At 50.9% G+C, this 15,974-nt stretch overlaps 7 protein-coding genes across 7 annotated transcripts; 3 read left to right on the plus strand and 4 right to left on the minus strand.

Moving 5' to 3' along the window:
* Nucleotides 1–1,553: 1,553 nt before the first annotated feature.
* Nucleotides 1,554–2,485, plus strand: EI97DRAFT_308910 (uncharacterized protein). Its single transcript, XM_033794593.1, has one exon. The coding sequence runs from the start codon at nucleotides 1,731–1,733 to the stop codon at nucleotides 2,274–2,276; it is 546 nt and encodes a 181-aa protein (XP_033654629.1). The 5' UTR covers nucleotides 1,554–1,730; the 3' UTR covers nucleotides 2,277–2,485.
* A 2,360-nt stretch (nucleotides 2,486–4,845) lies between these two features.
* Nucleotides 4,846–5,748, minus strand: EI97DRAFT_457813 (uncharacterized protein; the record flags this gene model as incomplete). Its single annotated transcript, XM_033800851.1, has 3 exons — nucleotides 4,846–5,245; nucleotides 5,308–5,560; nucleotides 5,664–5,748. 3 exons carry the CDS (start codon nucleotides 5,746–5,748, stop codon nucleotides 4,846–4,848), a joined length of 738 nt encoding a protein of 245 aa, XP_033654630.1.
* Nucleotides 5,749–7,148: 1,400 nt separating this feature from the next.
* On the plus strand, nucleotides 7,149–8,267 carry EI97DRAFT_432708 (uncharacterized protein). Its single transcript, XM_033798223.1, has 3 exons — nucleotides 7,149–7,375; nucleotides 7,431–7,526; nucleotides 7,597–8,267. The coding sequence occupies exons 1-3, from the start codon at nucleotides 7,208–7,210 to the stop codon at nucleotides 8,218–8,220; spliced, it is 888 nt and encodes a 295-aa protein (XP_033654631.1). The 5' UTR covers nucleotides 7,149–7,207; the 3' UTR covers nucleotides 8,221–8,267.
* Nucleotides 8,268–8,587: 320 nt separating this feature from the next.
* Nucleotides 8,588–10,507, minus strand: EI97DRAFT_441848 (uncharacterized protein; the record flags this gene model as incomplete). Its single annotated transcript, XM_033799722.1, has 1 exon — nucleotides 8,588–10,507. The coding sequence occupies one exon, from the start codon at nucleotides 10,505–10,507 to the stop codon at nucleotides 8,588–8,590; it is 1,920 nt and encodes a 639-aa protein (XP_033654632.1).
* A 621-nt stretch (nucleotides 10,508–11,128) lies between these two features.
* EI97DRAFT_441849 (uncharacterized protein) lies at nucleotides 11,129–13,151 on the plus strand (the record flags this gene model as incomplete). The annotated part of the gene is made up of 2 exons (XM_033799723.1): nucleotides 11,129–12,926; nucleotides 12,982–13,151. 2 exons carry the CDS (start codon nucleotides 11,129–11,131, stop codon nucleotides 13,149–13,151), a joined length of 1,968 nt encoding a protein of 655 aa, XP_033654633.1.
* Nucleotides 13,032–13,734, minus strand: EI97DRAFT_309025 (uncharacterized protein). Its single transcript, XM_033794595.1, has 3 exons — nucleotides 13,678–13,734; nucleotides 13,262–13,578; nucleotides 13,032–13,196 (listed from the first exon to the last, which is right to left on the minus strand). The coding sequence occupies exons 2-3, from the start codon at nucleotides 13,533–13,535 to the stop codon at nucleotides 13,180–13,182; spliced, it is 291 nt and encodes a 96-aa protein (XP_033654634.1). The 5' UTR covers nucleotides 13,536–13,578; nucleotides 13,678–13,734; the 3' UTR covers nucleotides 13,032–13,179.
* EI97DRAFT_308978 (uncharacterized protein) lies at nucleotides 13,686–15,260 on the minus strand. Its single transcript, XM_033794594.1, has one exon. It carries the CDS (start codon nucleotides 15,132–15,134, stop codon nucleotides 13,836–13,838), a length of 1,299 nt encoding a protein of 432 aa, XP_033654635.1. The 5' UTR covers nucleotides 15,135–15,260; the 3' UTR covers nucleotides 13,686–13,835.
* Nucleotides 15,261–15,974: the final 714 nt, after the last annotated feature.

The following is a 15,974-nucleotide window of genomic DNA, read 5'->3' on the forward strand; positions in this document are numbered from 1 at the left end:
GAACTGGGTTGATAATTTCATCAAGCGTACATCTGAGCTGCGAACACGATGGAGCTGTTCGTACAATCGCCAGCGAGCTGCCTACAAGGATCCAGCGGTTATCCGGCCTTGGTTCACACTTGTTCAGTCGATGAAGGTGAAGTATGGTATTGTAGATGAGGACATCTACAACTTCGATGAATCCGGCTTCTTAATAGGCAAGATATCATCTCAACTTGTTGTTATAGGCTCAGAGAAACCTGGAAAACAAAAGAAACTACAGCCTGGTGATCGTGAGTGGGTTACTCTAGTACAAGGTATCGACGCAACAGGATATGTTATCCCACCCTTCATCATCTTCGTAGGCAAGATTCTTATCTCCTCCTGATTCAACAATCTTCCTCGTGACTGGATTATTGAGGTCTCTGCTACTAACTGGATTAATAACAACCTCACACTGGCATGGCTCAAGTACTTCGATATGTATATGAAGACTCATACTATAGGGGTATATAGACTGCTTATTATTGATGGGCACAAGAGCCACTGCTCTGTAGAATTCCAGGACTACTGCAAGGAGAACAAGATCATAGCTCTCTATATACCTCCATACTCATCACACCTCCTGCAGCCCACTTGACATTGTCTGCTACTCGCTGCTAAAATGTCTCTATGGTGACAGGATCTCAGCCTTGGCATGCAGCCATGTCCACCATATCAGCAAAGAAACCTTCCTACCAGCCTTTAAAGCAGCTTTTGAGAAGGCATTTATAAAGGAGAATGTTTGTGCAGGGTTTCGAGGTGCTGGGATAATCCTATATGACCCAGAGGCTATGCTATCAAAGCTAGATGTGCAGCTGCATATGCCAATACTACCTGCACCAGGTGCTATCGATTGGGAAGCAAAAACATCATATAATGCCTATGAGATAGAGGCGTAGGCAACACTTATTCGAAATAAGATTCAAAGGTGCCCAGGATCCTCAGCAAGTTCTATAGATGAGCAGGTGTGGCAGCTTACAAAAGGTGCTCAGCAGATAGCGCATAATATGGTGCTGATACAGGAGGAATTGAGTCGCTTAAAAGATGTAGTAGAAGCAGCTACAAAGCACAAGGGTTATAAGCGGCGATATGTGCAGACACAGGAGGCCTTAACAGTTGGTGAGATATCTGACTTGATCGCTGAAAAAGAGAGTAGCAGCCATAAGGGAAGCAAGATGCCTGCGAAGAGAGTGTGTGCAGAGAGGCACTGCAGCTGTTGCGGTGAGACTGGGCACAACTCCCGTACTTGCAAGGTCGAAATACAGGATGCAGAGGATAGCGAAGCTTCTAAATAATACTATATTATTGCGTATAGTACTAATTATTGTTGTAGTGTTGCGCAACATCACTGTATACGTGCTTTGGTGGTGTCCGCTGGGATGCTCGCTTGGATGGGGTGCTCGCTTGTGAAACACGTTAGCTAATAGCTTAATATAGTAAAGAAATATATAATATTAGCCTATATATCTATAACATTACCTGTTGTTAAGATATAGGTGTTTAATTAAATTTACTGCAACAGCATTGCTGAGGAGCTGCTGACTACCCTACACTGTGGCTCCTCGCATGGGGCACCAGCCCATACCTTTCTGGAGCGCCTCTCCTGGAGCAGCGGACAATTCTCATCGCTATCGAGGAGTACGCGTGCGCCACCAAGCCGCATTGCGGGCTGGCCAGCGAGGAGAGGCCGGGAGGTCCGAAAGCAGTCAATGACTTTTTGCAGAGGTGGCTGCGTTTCCCTGGCCGTCGCCTTTCTGTGGCGGTGCTGTGGCCGGGCAGCGGCAGATCGTCGGAACGCCCCGGTGGCCGTTCATTGGCACTTGCAACCCTCACAACAACCTCCCATCGTTTTCAACAACGAGAGAGATGGAAGCAGGCCTCCTCCACTATGGCACTGGTACGCAGGGGGTCCTACAGGCATCGGGGCCCGCCTCTTCAGCTCTTCCACATTGTTGCTGCCTTCACACGGAGACCGCTCGCCAAGATTGCCGCTGCACTGCCCCCAGCTTCATGCGCTCCAGACTCTCTTCTCCATCACGAGTCCCAAGGCCACCCGCCGATCGACATCCATTGAGTCGTGTCTCGGACTGACCACAAGGCGGCCATCGCGTCTGCTGAGTTATCTTGGCCTCTCTACGGGCGTCAACCGTGGGGTGCCGTGTTACAAAGCAGCAGCCGCCCGCGTCTCCACTCCAGCGCTTCGCAAAATGACTGACATGCGTTCCCGCGGCGCCTCGCCCAGCTTCACCATCTGACGCCCGATTTAGAGACTCGCCGTTCCACGCGCCTGTATCACCGTCTCGACCAGTCCAGTAGTAGCAACTGCTTCTTGATCTAGGTACTTCTCTGTCTGTTATGTCGGCCACAAGCATAACACCGTCGGCTCCGTTCTAGCCGCTTCCTTCGCATGTCGTCGGCACCGGAACTTTCTTCATCGCATCATGCTTGCTATCCGTATCGTACGTGTCAAAGAGGCGCAGTGAAGGTGATACTGCAAACCAGTCCGTTGCCCCATCATCCGTTGAACCTTAGCCATCCTCGCCACGGGCTGTACTCTCGAGGTACATGTGGAGAACATTCCCTTATCGAAACATCACCGCAATTTACCGTGGTATGGCTAGTGCCTTCTGATCGAATTGCTGTACCCAATTTGAGGGCCGCAGAAAACCGACAATGTGCCCTTCAGTTCCCTTCGATTGCCATGGGATTTCAACTCCAATACTTCATGCAGTCCCTGAACTCTCCGTTTCCGGACCTTCCAAGTCTGTGCTAACATGCCAACACAAGGAACCTCCCGTCGTATACCGGCAGTGCATCATGGTCGGCCTTATATTGCGAGGCTACATCCGCCTTGAATGAAGCAGAACAGCGGTGAACAACTCAGTCTTTTGATTCGCAGCATCTCGGGACGGGTCGACATATCGTACTCCTTCATGCACAGTGCCCAATCATTGATTGCGTGGTCGTTGGGAGGTACCTCTCAGCCATCTCCGCCGCACATTCGCTCGTATATACGGTGCTGATCCACCTACGTATATTTCGGCTCGTCTCACTGCCGTGTACCGGCTTAGCTCAGATCCCTTGTATGAATACGACGACCATTATTTCTCCTTGTTGCCAGCGAAAAGCACAAGCCGTACAGGATTTCGCTACCGTAACCGCATGTCCACGGACGTACTCAGTTCGGAAGTGTGATATTCCTCCCAATGCGTCAACAACTCAGGACTCGGTTTCCAATATCCTTCTTCAGCGCACCGACTAGTCCGTAACATCACCGCAGTTTTTGACTGCATCCAGAAATCTGTTCGCAAGGTCACCAACCAGCTCGCAAACACTCAATTGTAATACGTGACGAGTCTCCCAAAGCCAGAATATACGGAGTAGTGTACACACACTCCCTCCTCCTACTTCCACCTAGCCCCTGTCGACCTCCGGAGTCTCCCTCCAATCATCTCGACGTTGCGTTTGCTCCCACCCCTTTCCCTGCATATTACCATGACCTCCATATGAATAGCAGTGCTGGAAATAATCGATTGGTCGTTGATGTTTCGTTTCATGCGCGTACAGGGTTTGTGTTTATGCGTTGCTGGACCCGAATGGCTTCGTACAAAGTTGTCTGCTATACTACAACTTGCCATCTCGTTAACCCCAAGGGGTATCTAGCGCTCCTGCATTCGAATGATGATGGTGCGCTGGCAGGAATTATCATCTGCGGCGAAGCGAAATCTTTTCTCTGATAGGTGGCTGATAGATGCTCTTCTCTCAGCAGTAGATGAAAACCATTCATCCTCTTTCCACTATACCTCTATTAGAAGGTTCGGACAGTGTGAGACGTACCCTATGATTCCTCGCTACACTACCGCGATCCCAAAAATCGTCTAACATGAGCGAAAATAAATATCAAGCATGTAGATAGCCATTCCGCATCTGTGAATAAATCCATCTCGCTCGCTCGCATCCACTAATCCGACACCAACATCTCTCCCCCAGAACCTCTAGAAGCTGGAATCTGAATCGCTAGAGCGAAGCGCGCGACGGTGTTGGTCCTGTACTGTGCCGCCCGCAGCTATGTATAGCCAGCCCTACAGAAGCAAGCAACCCCGGCTCCATACGTCATGCTGTGCCGCCCGCAGAGTTATCATCATATGCATGAACGTTAACGCCGGGTTTAGTTCTAGAAGCGATGATGGGGACGGCAGAGAGAATACCGGTACCATGGCAAAGGGGTAGTTGCTGTGCCGCATCCTGCAATCTCTCGACAGCCTGTAATCGAGCCCGGATGATTCAACATTCCCAGCGGTGAAAGGTAGGTCTTCTATGTGGCGGTTGTTGTTCTGGGTTTAGTGTTACCGTGTAGAATGATGTGGGTGGAAAGTGACGACGAAATTGGACGGAAACGCTTCTCGCGGAGGGCCTTGGGATGGCAGACTATTTGAGTATCCCTGATTTCGCATATGGTTTGGTATGAGAATATACGGGTTGGAGGGCAAGACATGGGATGAGAGGGGCGAGATGTAGGCATTGGATGGGTGGCATTTATGGAAAGTATCTATTATCAAACTTTTCAATATTTCCCTCAGAGCCAATCCCCCTCGATATCCGCTGATATTGAATAATCTCGATAAGTTATCATATGATTTCTCTTCCCTAAGCTGGCGTTCTAACTGTTTTATTCGTCGACTTCTGTTAATGATTTGTTTTTACTTTGGGGTGTTGAAACCCCACTCTAAAGGACTGAGCTCTGATTCCACTCGCCATTGGCATTGACATGAGAACACGCCTACGCAGCCGTGCGTGATTTCAGCTCCAGTACCTCCCAAGATACTAGTACTGTCGAACAGAATTCGACTCATCCTCATCCTTCCCATGCCTGCCCTCGACCGGCTTGAGCCCAGTCAGAGCGCAACTTCCATCATGCATCTTCCTATGAGGCGGCGTATCGCTATAGACCAGCGAAATCAGCGACGTCATCGTGTTACTCATAGCTTCCAAACGCGGTCCCTCGGCAGTAGTAGTAGCAGGAAGAGCTCTGGGATTGGTACAAGCGGCCGGGGTACCGGCACGGCCACGGCCACGGCTGCTGGACATGTCGTCGAAGTAGAACCAGTCGTCGCCATTGTTGGGACCAAAGTGCCAGTGTTCTTCGGATTCCTGGCTCCCGTGCACAGTGCTGGGGTGGCCGGGGATACGGGACCGCACCATGCCATGCTCGATTTTGTTGAGACTAGGTTGCGTCTATTAGCGTCTACTCGGTCGACTGCCGTGGAGATATGTGAATTGTCTTACGTCGGCTTCTCCCCAATGCTGCCGGCCTCGCTTCCCCTGTCAGGTGAATAGATGGTGCCGTGGGACGGCCACATCATGATGTCAAATGACTCCAGTGAGGCTGCCATGCGAAGACCATGGGGGACACCACGGCTGTCTGGGAGAATGTCGCCGATTTCCCAGCATTCGACCTGGATGCCGTTGTCCGTGTTGATGAAGGCGGTAACGCGGGATTTTAGGGGCATGGGGTGGCTCTCGCCTCCGTGGCCCTCGCCTGGGTATTGTTAGAACGGATATACTTGGATTGGACAACGTGGGGCAGATGGTACTGGCACTCTGGGATGTCGGAACTTGGAAGCAGAAGGGGGCCAGCGTACCTTGAACTCTAACCTGTGGTCGTGCAATGGCGGCGGACGCCAGGATGGACGTGAGGAACAGAGCGAAGTAGCTGGTGAACATCATGGTGGAGTCTCGAACGGGCGGAAATGTCTGGGGCAAAGGTGAGGACTGATTAAGAGGGATTGTATATTGGGACACAGTCGTGGGATTTATAGACTCAAGCCGGCTTTCGAAGGAGAGAGTGGATTCGATGACGGATTGCGGGGAATCGAACAACCATAGTCATGGAGACTATTCGAGGCGAAAGGACAAGTGAGTTACATGTGAATAACAAACCATCCTCATAATGATCCAATCCCCACATCAGACTAACAAGCTCGTCTCCATTTCGATTCTCCTTATTAACAGCTTGGAGAAGCATCAGCCCAGACCTGGATTGGACTTCGAGAGCAGAGTTTGCATATGGCGTCTAAAAGTAGCTATTTCTGTCAGTATGTGTTGACAAAATGCTGCAAAAACATGTCAGCACTCGTGAGAGCTTCCACAATTTGGACACTGAGACTATTGGCTGTTCCTGGTAGCCGCAGTGGGACTGCAAGCACTGGACGCCCCCTAAGAGTCTCTCGAATAATGGAGTGGATCAGCGAATTGTCTAGAAGAGCGGGGGATGTTTTCCCTTCCCATCTCATAGTGATCGAACGTGAAGTCGTAGTGGTAGGGTCAGTGACTATCATAGACTGTGTACCACTCTGACGCTGTTCACATTACATATTCGTGATTGGAATCTGACGTATGTTTCAGTCTCGTGCATGTGAAAAGACTCAGAGAAAACTTCGAAATCTGGATTTGCGCCTCACTGGTTGGATTGCCAGGGAGGGGAAGAGGAGGTGCCAAGGCGACTAAAGGAGAGGCTCCCAAACCGTAATCACCGCAGTGCATCAAAGGGTGGATAAGCATTTGAGACGCGCAAGATGCCGTCACTGAAATGCTGCGTATAGTCAGAAAGTGGTGGGGTGGAGAAGTCTGGAGCGATGTTGGACCGTTTCTGCTGTTGAACTTTCCGCTGTGGATATATCGGGCTTAGCTCCCGGCTTGGCGCCTGCTAAGCCTGATCTGTACGTACCTCGGTATCCATGAATAGATTTAAGTGCGTTTTATTCAAGCAGTTGCAATGGATACCACCACTCCGAACGCATCATATACCGGACATGCTCCCCCAAGGTACCAGATTTTATCCCACAAGCTTTTCTCACAACAATTTGGAGATGGACTCTTAGCTATGCGTAAGAACATGTCGCTTCTGATAGGGTCCACTATGAAGCAGACTAGCATTACGGAATATAGAGTCTATCAGAATTACACTTTTCTAGGGACATACTCTCAAGCCTTTCTAAATATTCTTCGCATCTAACATCCCGCGAAAATAACGTGGAACCCAGTGTATGATATTGGCATGTCACGTGCCTCGCGGGGTTCAATTATTCTTCGGGGCCGGGGCTTTGAGCTCCGCCAACTGTGGCACATCCGAGACGCCGCATATCTCACACGTCACCCCTTTGATGGAACAAACACAAACCCCACAATGATAACCTCAGGCTTCACGAATGCGCCTGTGTCGCAGTTTCTGGTTTTCTCCGTTGTCATTTTCGCGCTCATCGCAAGCCTAACGGATACCCGGTATTACCTCCATATCCAGATCGTTCCGCACATTTGGCATTATGGACAGTTCTGGAGGTTCCTAACATGGCAGGTGAGATATCAGATATGGAGGTCTAGTTATTTGTGAGTATGCTGATGAGCTTCAGTTGTGCCATACCGATTCCACAGGGGTACTATTTGCAGCTCTCAGCTTCTACAACTTGAGGGTGATTGAGCGGCTTTGGGGGAGTCGGAAGTTTGCTGTACGTCCTACCTCCTTCACGGCATTGACACTTGACATAATAGACCGCATAGCTAACACTGAAAACTTAGTCTTTCCTATTAGCGACCTTGCCCTACACCACTCTCCTCCCGCCCTTACTCCTCACCTTCGTCTTCCGCCCGCTTACCTTTGGCTGGATGAACTACCTTCCCGCCGGTCCTACCGCCATCATTTTCGCCCTCCTCGCAAACTACTATGCCGCCATACCGACCACGTATCGCTACAAGCTCTCACCTTATGCTCCGTCATCGACATCCTCGAATCCAAGCGCAGACACCCAACAACCTTTGAACTCGTTGATGAACTGGTCCGTAACTTTGACTTCGAACTCGACATCGTACCTCGTCCCGTTACAATTGGCGCTTTCGCAATTTCCCGGCTCCCTCCTTGCGGCGGCTGTAGGATGGGCAGTGGGAACCGCATATCGGAGGGACATGCTTCCCTATGCATCGAGTTGGCGGATACCAGGTTGGATGGTCGGTGAGGAGAAGAAGAGGGGGTTTGAAGGGCTGAGGGCACGGCTAGATGCGGAGAGGGAGAGAGATGGGGCTGGTGCTGGACTCTCCACGGGTATACTGGCGGGGGAGACTGGAGCCCAAGGTGTTAGGGCTAGACCTGCCCAGAGGCGGACTCTAGGAGAGATGGTCGCTGAACAGTTTAGAGGGAGATCATAACATAGCCACTTCAGCAATTGTATGTCAAGAGATTTGGAATATCGCACATGTTCATTGAGCCCTAGCTATATCAGACTCACGGTACCAGTGTCCCAACGCACATATTCCAAGATGCCACCATCACACAAGCATCCCCAGACGGCCACACATATATGAATGGTGTGGTTACGGATATGGCTTTGACCTGCACCACCCTCCTCACATCATCTTTAATCCGATAATGTCCCTATCATACCAGACCGACCCAGCTGCCAATGCACAAGCCCTGCATCACAGCATATTTCCCCAGGGTCGACATCCATAGAAGTTACCACATGAATAGCAATAGCATCCAGACACTGTCCCTTTGACCCTAACATCGCCCTCCTTACATCCTCCTGAAGATCGAGGTGAAGTCCGGAAGTGAGAACATCGGGCGACGACCGGGATCCTCTGGATCTCCCGGATGCAAGTCGATATCAGTCCTATCCTCCCCTCCCTCAACGACGTATGACATTCCATCTTCCATACTTCCGTACTCGGCGTACTTGATATTGGCACCCCAAGCCACGGCCACCTTCCCAAGCAGTGCTCGACCCATCCGAACATCATCGTCGAGATCTCGATTACGATTCAACGGATTTCGAGCCTGATAGTCTGGATTCCTGCGAATGAAAATGAACGAGCGTTCACGGTTTTCTCCTCGCCCTATGTCCTCCCAACGTACAGGCCCCCCATCTTCATTTGAGCTTGACCAATCATAGCTTATCCAATGATCTCCATTCATGAGCGGGAGGAGAAAAGAAAAAGCCTCACGATGGAGACGTAGGTTGTGGGGCACTATCATCGACAAGCTCTTGATGGCTGGGAGATCTACCAGGATCTTTTGGACTTCCTCATGTACCAATATGTCCCTACTCGATAATCCGTTTGCAGTGTCGAGGCCAATGTATCCAAATCGCCGTAGTAAGACGCGCATCTCTTCCTTCATCTGCTTCCCAGGGGCAGCGCCAGACTCCCGATTGACAAGAAATATACCGCCTTCGTCAGGGTAAGGAACAGAGATGTTCGTCAAGTATTGGAAGTTGCGATGGATGCTGCGCAGGAATCCAAGGGCGATTGTCCAGCCTTTACTATCTGAGAACCGGAACCGGTTGCAACCGTAGAGCACCGGGGTTGCTTCCTGATTGACACGGCGAGAGACTCGAAGCAAGGAAACATTGATATGTTTCAAGTCGCGCTCGATGAGGCTGAGCTTGGTGGTTCCTGCGGGAGCATTATACGGTAATAAAGGCCACAGATCAATCGGGCGTCCAAGGACAAGGCACTGCCTGTAAATCATATTGCGTAATTCTCCTGGGAGCCTCATGAAGGGGAATGGGCTGCTCTCAATGTTTCGAAGTTGGATAAGTTGGTGCGGCACTGGCCCTGCAACGGCTTGATAGATGAGGTTCAAGAGACGAGTCAGCACCTGTCCATCTGCCGTGGGTGTTCGCAATTTTGCCAACAGATAGTCGGCGAATGTGCGGTCCATGAGTGCTCGGTTTTCCATCCTCAAGTTGACATAATTGTTGTGGAGGATGCGAAGGTCCAAATCCAGTTGACGAAGCATGTCCTCCTTCTGATCTTTAACGTTGACCGCATCTTTCAACTGTTGCTCAAGCTTCTTGATATGTCCTCTCAAGCTATCCCGAACATATTCCTCACTCTTGATCCGGACTTCCAATCTTATGTTGGCTTCGTTTAGCTCCTCCATCTGAAGTTTATGATCTTGTGACTCCTTTTCGGCCTCAGCTTTAAGCTGCGCAATTTGCTGGTCCTTGAACTTGATACGATCGTCACGTACTTGAAGCTGCCACTTAAGATGCCAATCATTGTCTGGAGTCTGGTGTAGTTCGCTGCCATCTTTTGCCTGCACGATATTTTGCTCGTTCTCCGAGGGCGAACGGGGTCTACCAAACGATGGTTGGCGCTCGTTGGTCTGGTCACGCTTGAGGAAACTGGTCGGGAAACCATTAGACAATTCATCGTAGGACGCGAAACCGGGTCCAGAGACGGGTTGTTGGAATGCGGCCAGTGTCGTTTCTGGGTTGTCCCAAACACTTTTAGGTTGCATCGAGTTCGGCATTCCGAACTGAAACACTGTTTCCTTGTTGGGGTGAACCATTGTGGAGAGAACTCGGTCTGTCTCCAGTCCAGATGATTGGAGGGAGGTGTTTGTAGCTGTGTCGATGGCGGGCTCCATGGGCAGTGGACGTTGCGTGCGGCTCCTCCTGCCTTTTCGCTCCCGCTTCTTCGTGAGTGTCATTTGTCCGGTATCACCAGGTACTCGCTCTGTATTGTGCGTAGTGATGTCGTTACCGTGGTTGTCGAGTTTGGACAATGGTGTGAAAACAAAGAAGACTTGGGTTGGAAATTCGATGCGTTCCCAGTTCTGCTCGAGTTGTGTGCGGTTGTGTGTTGACGAGCTCGAGGGGTTGTGGGAGAAGTGGTCCGCCACTGGTTTATATATTTGCGCTCCGGCACGATTTTCGGAGGGGACAGACACAGTGGGTCAAAACAGTGAAAGTGTCATATCCAGCCCCAATTCTTGTTGCTTTCACGAGAGAGCGCAGAACTCTGAAACTGAAGGCTTGAATAATGTTGTGAAAGGTGAAGACGCGGACTTCAACACTTACCTTGCTTCCCAATTCGAGGAAGTTGCCTGTACTCGGGATTGGTTGTGAGCGTTTTGCCCTTCACAGCTTTGCGTCAGTAACTAAGCGACGGAGAGTCGGTGACGCGAAAACACCCGCAGAATTTTCCTCGAGCCTCCGACTTCCCTCGACCATAGGCACCCTCGCTTCTTTTCTGTTTGTAAACAACGAGGACAACAACAAAACAACGGTTCATCGAGGTGCGGAGAGGCGCACCCGTCAACCGCGCAAACATGTCCAATACCTCACCATCCTGTCCAAATGCTCACAAACACCTCGCTCTCGCAGCCTTGCTCGGTCGAGTTCTGGAATCTTTCGGCTTTCAGGATGTACCAACAATGCTCCGCGATATGATCGGCACCGACGCTTTCCTCCGGCCCTGGGCCGCCTACCGCGACAGTTACTTGTTGGATCCCAAATTCAAGCTGGAAGGTCTGCGTCCAGGAGGCGAGGATATGAGCACGCTCTTCGGACACATCACCCGTGAAGTCAATGGCCGGTCGTCGCGGAGAACAAATCAACGGGGCGAAGATGCGGGTGGTCGTTCACACACCGTCCAGCTGTTTTCGTCGCTGATCCACAAACTCACTGAGCCGGGCGCCTTCTACCATGGTGGAAAGAAGGAAGACTTGGGTTGGCTCGCGGGGGCCTGCCGAGACTTGTTTCTGCTGGTCAAGCTTCTGCGGGAAGAGTACGCACGTGGCCATGGTGACCTGATGGACGCCATCGAGGAACGTTATCCGAGCAGATGGTTTAGCGAGGAGCGTGGCGAAGTGGAAGAAGACAAAGAACCCAAGCGTTACCAAGAGAGCATCCCCGAATCAGACATATCAGAGTATAGGCAACTCGAATCCGACAGGAGTTCCACTTTGTCTCTAATCGATCGAAACAGCGGCCCCGTTTCTCAACCTGACTATGACGACCCTGATATCTATTACAGAGGATTCACAGACTATGAGAGCAGTGAAGAGACGGATGAGGATGAAGAAGACGGAGAGTTTTTCAATGAGAAGATGAGCACTGCAGCCACTGCTGCCCACACCGAGAGGCTCAGCGAGGAGCCGATAGAACAGCCTGCTGCGGTCATTGGGGTTCTCGAGGGACGAAAACCGAAGAACGACTCACAGACCCAGTTATTGGCAACTGTCTCTCGAGCAACATTGGATCGGTCGTACCCGCCGGAAAAAGCCATTGCTGAATCGGGCCATGTCAAGAATTCATTCAATCCAGAGAAAGTGATAGCGACAGGTCTACGAACTGGACAGGAACCAAGAGGCTTACCTGGAATTGGGACGGGGTCGTATGAGGCCCACCACAGTGAATTAGCAGCAGAGGGTTATGATGAGCCCGACCGCTTGTCCCCCGCGAATTGCCCTCGATCTATGGAGAAAGGCGACAGCTATGCAAACATTGCAAAGCATAGCCAGATGTCTCCCCGTCCCCAAGAGATTCCTGGGGCTGGCGATCTTGCAAGGATGCAGAACAACCTATCAATGACCGAGTCGTCCATCGCGTTTTCTACGTCGCAGTTACCCCATCACAGCCAAAAGGCAAACGCAACGGACTTACTCGACCTTGTCCAGCCTCCTGCCAACAGTCTGTCTGAAACTGTAGCCACAGCTCCCATAACAGACCCACCGACGAGCCAAACCTGTTTGACGCCACGTCACGCCTCGATCGTGCCCCCAAACGTAGCCCCGAGCAAGCCTCAGGGTTTTCGTATGCCGTTTCTTCTCAGTGACTCAGAGTCTGAAGGCGAAAACGGCCATGATCTCAACCCTTCTGTTCAGCAACATGAGCAACGGACGACCCGAGAGCCTGCTATCGGGACTCGAGAAGATGAGCCAAACTCGCCGACAGAACCCCCGTTGAGCAGTGCGGCACCACCTTTCAGCTTCCAACATCAGCCTTCCGGCACCGTCCCGCAAATCGACGACGATTCACTATTCTTACCCTCGACCGACAACCAGCTTCCTAAGCCCTCCCATTCACCGCACGCAGCCCTACTTAACTCAGTTCCCCGTGATCCACGTACGTATACCCCTCCAAAGGCATGCCGAATCGCCTCCGCTGACAGCTTTCGCAGCACATCCTGCAATCCCCAAGCGCTCTGCGACTGAGCTTGGCCTCTTTTTGGAACTATCTGAGCGACGCGCGCCTCCGATGTTGAGCTTCTTCGATCCAGAGGCGCCTGCCTCTTCGCTGCCTGCTGAGGATCCCTTTGTAGAGGAGTGGGCCTATTTTGGGAACCAATAGGTATGGTTGTGCAAATGGAGCGAGCAGACTATACATATTCGCGATCTGTGTTGAGAGGTCTAATTGAGTGATCATTTGACTTATGAAAGTGATGGAAGCGAGTTTCTTACCTTCTAATCTGTGGCCCGTTCCAGGAAGCATTGTTTGCCATGCTTCAACCAAGGTTGTGGACAGTGGAAACCATGATGGAGCTGTGGTGCTTTCTGTCGTTTGTTCCGGTGCCTCTTTTGAGTTGTAAGCCAATTTTGGGAATACAACCAATTCCATCGAGTTATGACCCCGCGACTGAAAATACGGAAGGTGAATGGTCCGATAGACAATCCCACCTATATCGGCACCAAAGAGAGCTGGAACTATAACGATTAACCGACTTGAGGTCTCCATGTTATAAATGCTGGCACAAAGGTATTGGTTTTTGTCTCAGCAGCTGCTTCCAGTTAGTGCTCGGCTGAAGTGTGCTGACACACACCAAGAGATTCCATTCGGACAGAAGAGAAAATATAGTGACTGAAAAGGCGGACTCAACAGAAGAATGTAATCAGTTGATTAGAATATTCATAGTAGCGGAATGTCGACTATAAAGCGTGTCAAGGGGTATCATAGCAAATGAGGCAGTTTCCGTAATGGAAATACAAGAGGCAAAAATCAGCTAACGCCATTATCGACAACTCTTCATGGAACTTTTTAATGGCCCCCGGGAGGAGTTGTGCGAATAACTGATTGGGCCGATTGCGAGCTCAAAGATGACGAAGAAGAAGAATTGGGTAAAATCGTTGAAGGGCTCCTGGCAACACGCCGTTGTCTGACGGAACCGGACCTACCCCTCTCTGAGGGAGTCGGTGGAAGGGTATAGAGGTCGGGACTAGATTTCCTAGCCATTGACGGTGCAGTGCGTACTGTGTTCGGACTGGCGGGACTGCTAGTTCGGGATGAATGATGACTCGAAGGGGTATAATCTGTGTAAGAGTGCAGACGCGGCGTACGGTATGGCAGGCCCGACGTGGTCGAGATACTTGAAGTCTCCGAAGAACTGAGAGTTTGGGAATCCGAGCTCTCTGCTTCCTGGCGAATGGCTTCAATAATATCAGGGTCCAATTCTGTCATGCCATCGAGTATTGCAGCAAAAGTCGCCATCAATTCTCGAAACTCATTCTCAGTGAGGTCCTGACCAGAGAATCGCGCATGTTCATACTGTGACAGAAAGATAGGTCCTAAGCTTGGGGGTTGAATCAGACCGCATGAGGACAGTCGAGACAAGTAATCTCTGAGGCCCATCGTACGTGGTCGCTGTAGTGCAGCTACAACTTGAGAATCTGGAAGCATTGGTGTCCCTGTCAAGATACGCAATTGATCTTCGACGGCAGGATCTGGTGGCGCAAGAGAGACTGCCTTTGCTTCAAAGAGATTGGGAAGCTCGGGGATGACTTTCCAATACTGGAGATTTGCGAAATCCAAGGACGAAGGGGAAGCCCATCCGGGATGCGATATATGACCCCATGGCGGCGATGCCGCTGATAGTGGGATAACCGTGGTACAAGCTCGGCCGCGCCGCCTGAGAGTGAAGCCTTCTCGCTCTGCCATTCGAGGCCTTGATCCTGGCTCCTCCTCGCAACGAACTTCTTCTCCCAGATCCCGGGGTCTTGACTCCCATGCAATGATCGCGCTCCTTCTGAGGGCATTCACAATCATGCGCCGTACCGGCTTGCCAACCTCGCCATCTTCGACAGGTATGTACGGCTTTGGAATCGATTGAAGGACGACTCGATTGGTATATAGGCGCGTCGAATAAATCAGCGCCGATATGGCGAAGGTGATGAAGTATACGCCACCGACTATGAAGAGTTTCTGAATCTCTCTCGTCCGAATCGACTGGTAGATGGTGTCTCCGGGGGTTAGAGCGAGGAAGAGGAGAAGTATGATAAAGAGAACCGTGTACGTAGTGCTGTACCAGATCCGGAAGAGTGTTGGGATGCGGATATGCATATTAGTGAATTAAGACCATTGCGTTCCGGCACGCCTAAGTGCCCATGATGTGCTGTAATCGGTGGTTGACATTGAGAACTTTGGGACGAATATGGAATATGCCAAGATGGAACTGTGCCAAGTGATTATGTCAGACTAGCTCGCGACATTGGTGACATATGCATTAACCACCTTTTCTTTCCTCTACCTATAAGGCATCCAACGCCCCATCTCACATGGTAAAATGTGTGGATCTCACTCGATTACAACATCACAGCCACTCAATTCCCCCTGGCGCTTAGCTGTGTTTCTAATACGGTGTGACAAATAGCTGTTGGGAATGGCCCCCAACAGTACTACAGATACAACATGAATACCAGCGGAGCCAGTGATGTGTGGTACGATTATGCATTTCAGGGTATGAGGCCACCTTCAAGTCAATACTTCTGGTCAGAATGTTTTTGGCAATATCAAAGTGGCCGTTAGCATTCCCGGAGCCTCCTACGAGTACCTGGCCGCTCACCAGAACCGCGTAGCGCCGAGCTATCAATTGATGGAATGGATGTATGAACAGCCGCTGCTGTGCCGCAGAGAGCGCTATCAGCACACAACAAGGGAGCCTCGCACGTTTGCGCTGCCTTACACTAGGTAGAGCCACTGATCTGTGTGGAACGCCTTGAAGGTTGCAGGAGCTCTTTTTGAAATGGCTATAGGTTATCCGACCCTGTCACGCAGAATGCTGTCTGACAGGAACGGCGTCAGTCTCGTCTTGCCCGGGGCGAAGTCTTGTACCTGCTGATGGAAGATCGGAAATGCGCCAGAACCGTGGGGTTAAGAATAACGCCTTCTTAGATGGTATAA

Source organism: Westerdykella ornata, assembly GCF_010094085.1.
Source record: "Westerdykella ornata strain CBS 379.55 unplaced genomic scaffold EI97scaffold_8, whole genome shotgun sequence".
Classification (NCBI taxonomy): Eukaryota; Fungi; Ascomycota; class Dothideomycetes; order Pleosporales; family Sporormiaceae; genus Westerdykella; species Westerdykella ornata.